Below are 5,031 nucleotides of genomic sequence, written 5' to 3'. Positions count from 1 at the left end.
GTCATTCACAAATTGAGATAAAAAAAAATCAAAATTAACAAGAATACGAAGAAAACATGATTGGCCTTGAATAATGTGTACAGTTACTATTTATTAGGTCCCAATAAGACTTAAAAAAAATACTCTAGACACTAGGGAGTTGGTGAAAGTTCATTCATATAAATACATGCTAATGTCATTTTCATGTTTCTGTATAATGAATAATAATCACAGTAATTAAATACCTGATAAAATCTAGCTAGGAAGTTCAGGCAGCATGTACGAACCATGGGTCACATGATATTGTGCTTTGAGAAATTATCCTAGCATGTTAGGCCTAGGCCCTATGTTATTACATTGAGCATTTGGGAAGGTAAGGAATAATGTTATCAGAACTACTGCACATTAGACTCTTTTATTTCTATCTGCGACTGGTTCTACTTAAGTAACTTAACCGTCGTCCAATTAAGCTTCAATATAATGAAGTTTTTTCACTAGTTGTGGCTTTTCAAAACAATGGAATTTCATGACATTTTGGGGACTGCATTACTGATATTATTGTCATCAAGTTCTGCAATGAATATCACTAGAAATTGCACAATGTTGTCAGTGTTCATTATATTAGGATAAAATAAATCTCATTTACCCTGCCTTTAATCGTACAATTACAATACATGTCAAAAAAACAATTGGAATTAACGCTTATTTAAAATACAGCACAGCATGTACACTTAAGAAACAGTACTTTGCTTTTGGCTTGAAGCATTACATGTGCAAGATTATTAGGTTCCTTTGACCATTCATATTTCTACTTTTTTGCAGTACAGGATTTTCCATTCGATGTGCTATATACGACCTTTTTTTATATTAACGTAGATCGAGGCTAACTTACCACAATAACATCTCACCAGAAAAAGGATTCACAAGTAGAAGGTGGATCAGTACAAGTTTTTATTTATTTATTTTAATATAAGTAAATGTTAGTTATTAGTTTTTGTTATTGGAAGGATTTGAAACCCCGATCACTCCCTTCCTCTCTCCCCCTTCAACCCTCTTCCGAATCAGAAAACCAACCTTATAACTCGGGATGACTATACAAGTGTAAGGGACCAATTAGCTAATCTATGAGCCGCAAAATTGGCTTCTCTATACGTGTGAGAGACTTTGACAGACCACTGTCTATTTAAGATATGCTTAGCTAAGGTAAAAAGAGGTGCCATATGATGAGCAGGTTTAGTATTCGACATCAGAAGATCAACAACTACTTTTGGAGTCACTCCACCTAGAGATTGGTGAAACCATTTTGCCAAGCCATCAACAACCAATTTGGTGCTATATGCGAATTTAAAAGTCTGAAATCTAAATCATTAAACATTTAAAATATATTATCCATGCTCCAGATAGAGGCTGCCAAAAAAGATCATTCTGCAAGATTTATCTGACTAGGAAATCATAAAACTAGGGCCCTACACATTCTAATAATACAAATTCATTGTTTGGGATCTTTATATAATTAATACATGAATTATTTACTCTTGTATTAACAATATAGTTTTTAATCGTTCCCCGCCTTGCACGATTTATATAAACTAATCACACTGAGCTATATAACAAAACTGCACATGTCTTTGCAAAGGACACAATTTTTTTAAGTTTTGAATCTTCTGAAATCATGTTGGTCTGTCTGTAACAAAACTTTTTTACTATTAATTTAGTTCTAAAGCATTCGGTTCAAAATATTGTAGCCTTGAATATTTTCATCACTGGATCAAAGAATTCATTCCAATTGTTGTCTCCATAGCTGAAATGGAAAGAAGGGTTGCAATTATCGGGGCAGGAACAAGTGGCCTTGTTGCCTGCAAATACCTTTTAGAGTTTGGATTTAATCCAATTGTCTTTGAAGTTGAGGATGGTGTTGGAGGACTATGGAGACATACTATAGAGTCCACCAAGCTCCAAAATAAGAAACAAATGTACCAATTCCTGGATTTTGCATGGCCTTCTTCAGTTAAAGAAGATAATCCTAGTCACGAGCAAGTGCTAGATTATCTTAACTCCTATGCTGAACATTTTTCTCTCATTCCTTACATTAGATTCAACTCCAAAGTCATTGATATAGATTATGTTGGTGGAGAGTCTAGTGAAGAAATGAAATCATGGGAATTGTGGGGTGGTAATGGCAGGCCCTTCTGCTCCAAGGGAACTTGGCATATTGCTCTGCAACATACCAAGAATTTATCCATAGAGGTAAATATTTTTAGTTTTTTTACTTATCTGTTCTTGTTTTGTGAATAAGTATCTCCATGGGATTCTTGAATTCTGTTTTTCACTAAAAAATGTAGTGACTAATTGACATCATGGCATAGGTATGCAGAAGTTTTAAATTTTTGAATGTGTACTCCCCTATCGTCTTTGAGCCGAGTCCATGAAAGTAATCGTGGACGTTTTTACTCTTTTCAGCCTCTTCGTGCCAAAACGCTAGAGACTAGGGATTGTGTATCCTCCGGTCGTCTTTGGGCCGAGTCATCTAAGGGATCATTGACTCAATTGTCACCAACCCAGCCCAAATATGAATCTAGTATATTGGAGTCATACTTAACTAGTTTATGTCCCTATCTAATCATGTATTATCATATCTTATCAAATCTTACTGTATCTCACCACATTTCATCAAATCTTATCTCGAGGAATTAAGGAGATAAGATATGATGAGATTAACCCTTGGAGACTACTATTACCGTACGCAAACAGAATGACATGGAAGATGAGTTTGAGTTCAATTAATTAATAATGAATAAAGAAGCAGTATGCTTATTAGATTCTTTTGTCATTTGCAGTGCTCACTTTTGCTTTATAATAATAACATATCTCAAATTGAACATTTATATGAACAGGTGTATAAGGCTGAGTTTGTCATTCTTTGCGTTGGGAAATACAGTGGTTTTCCAAATATTCCTGAATTTCCACCCGGAAAAGGCCCAGAAGTTTTTAATGGCAGGGTCATGCACTACATGGACTACTCAAATTTGGACAATGAGACTGCTGCTGAATTGATCAAAGGAAAAAGAGTTACAATAATAGGGTCACAGAAATCTGGTCTTGATCTAGCAGCTCAATGTTCAAATGCAAATGGTGAGAAATTTTTTGTTGCAAATTTTCTACATAAACTACAGAAGGATTTGTTTGGCTATCCTACATCACTATATAGTTAATGGTTATATTTCCTTCTCAACTTTCCCCTTCTGAAATTTCATTCCACTAATCACTTTTATAGGAGTCACCTATCCTTGTACAATTATCCAAAGGACCGCACACTGGTTTCTTCCAGATTTTGACACTTGGGGTGTTATTGTTGGATTCTTATTCTTAAATCGCTTTGCGGAGCTGTTAATTCACAAGCCAGGAGAACCCTTCCTACTTGGCCTTGTGGCCACTTTACTTTCACCATTGGTAATAGTAAATGAGATCTTGATTAATTAAACTTCTTCACAAATATTTTTAAAAATAAAAAGTAAAATGAATCAAGTTTCCTCTCCTAAATTAAAACCAACTCATGCACCTCAACTTTTAGAAAAATTAAGTGAAGATATAGATTTATTTTAGTCTACCGAAAAAGTATTTTTTTCTGTTTAAAAAAGAATTTATCCATGCAAAACCAAATTGTCACATATATATATATTTTTCATATTGATACTTGCAATTAGAAGTAAAGTACAGTATGTTCATGTACAGTTCCATTATTAACTTTCAGAGATGGGGAATTTCTAAACTTGTTGAAACTATTCTAAAATGGAAGCTGCCATTAAAGAAGTATGGATTGGTACCTAATCACAACTTTCTTCAAGACCTCTCCACGTGCTTGCTTAGTCTGCTGCCTGATAACTTCTTTGACAAACTAAAAGAAGGATCCATCCTTATAAAGAAATCACAAAGCTTTAGTTTCAGCAGAGAAGGTGTAATCATTGATGGAGAAGCTAAGGTCCTAGAAACAGATGTAGTAATTTTTGCCACTGGATACAAAGGTGATCAAAAAATCAAAAACATGTTCAAATCTCCGATCTTCCAAAATTATATCATTGGGCCAACAATCTCAACAGTTCCTCTCTACAGGTCGGTCTGTTCTTAGTGTGGCTCATTTTTCTTCCACAACCTGCTATTTATTATAGCCTTAAACATGTTCTTTGTGATTAAATTTTAGGGTTAACTAAGTTTTTAGTCCCTAAATTTTTTTAGAATTTGAATTTTAGTCATTGTCTCTAATTCAAACAATATAGTAATTATTTATACTCTTAATTTACTACTATATAAAGATTCTAAACGTTACCGATGTTGTACCAATTCAGACAAGTAATTCACCCTCGGATCCCACAGTTGGCAATGGTAGGATATGCCGAGGGCATATCAAATATTTTTGCCTCAGAAATGAAAAGCATGTGGCTAGTGCATTTCTTGGATGGAAACATAGGGTTGCCTAGTATAAGAGAGATGGAAAAGGATGTGAAATTGTGGGAAGACAATATGAAGCAATATGGTGGACGATATTATTGGAAATCATGCATTGCTAATTGTTGCATCTGGTATCAAGATCAATTGTGCAAAGACATGAAGCATAACCCTAGAAGAAAGAAGAGCCTTTTTGCAGAGTTGTTTGAACCATACAGCCTCGCTGATTATGTGGGTCTTACTCGTAATTGAGAACTTGAAAGCAATTAAGTTTGTTTTGTTGCTACATTGCTTTATTTCATAATGAGACTTTGTATGGGTCTTTTATGTTAGAACTAAAGAAATGCAATGATGTCTAATCCTTCAAAAATCTCATAATTTTGAAGATAACAAATGATATTAAAATTTGATAGACTAATGAAATTTATTAAGTATTACAAGATTACATGTGTTCAATATGAAAGAAGTTATACAAAGTAACTTAAACCACATTGAAAACAAGTTATCAAACATACTGTTTAATTTTTTAACTTCAATAAGCAAAATAGATTTGTGGTAAAAGAAATGAGCTTATCTAAGACTAAACTAACTATAATATAAAGGGTGTGT

At 33.8% G+C, this 5,031-nt stretch overlaps 1 protein-coding gene across 1 annotated transcript; it reads left to right on the top strand.

Annotated features, from left to right (window-relative positions):
• Positions 1-1,591: 1,591 nt before the first annotated feature.
• On the top strand, positions 1,592-4,792 carry LOC114386924 (probable flavin-containing monooxygenase 1). Its single transcript, XM_028346994.1, has 5 exons — positions 1,592-2,226; positions 2,874-3,111; positions 3,254-3,429; positions 3,731-4,089; positions 4,323-4,792. Exons 1-5 carry the CDS (start codon positions 1,786-1,788, stop codon positions 4,672-4,674), a joined length of 1,566 nt encoding a protein of 521 aa, XP_028202795.1. The 5' UTR covers positions 1,592-1,785; the 3' UTR covers positions 4,675-4,792.
• Positions 4,793-5,031: the final 239 nt, after the last annotated feature.

This window comes from Glycine soja, chromosome 15, assembly GCF_004193775.1.
Source record: "Glycine soja cultivar W05 chromosome 15, ASM419377v2, whole genome shotgun sequence".
In the NCBI taxonomy this organism is placed as follows: domain Eukaryota; kingdom Viridiplantae; phylum Streptophyta; class Magnoliopsida; order Fabales; family Fabaceae; genus Glycine; species Glycine soja.
This window is presented reverse-complemented; position numbering and strand designations above follow the sequence as displayed.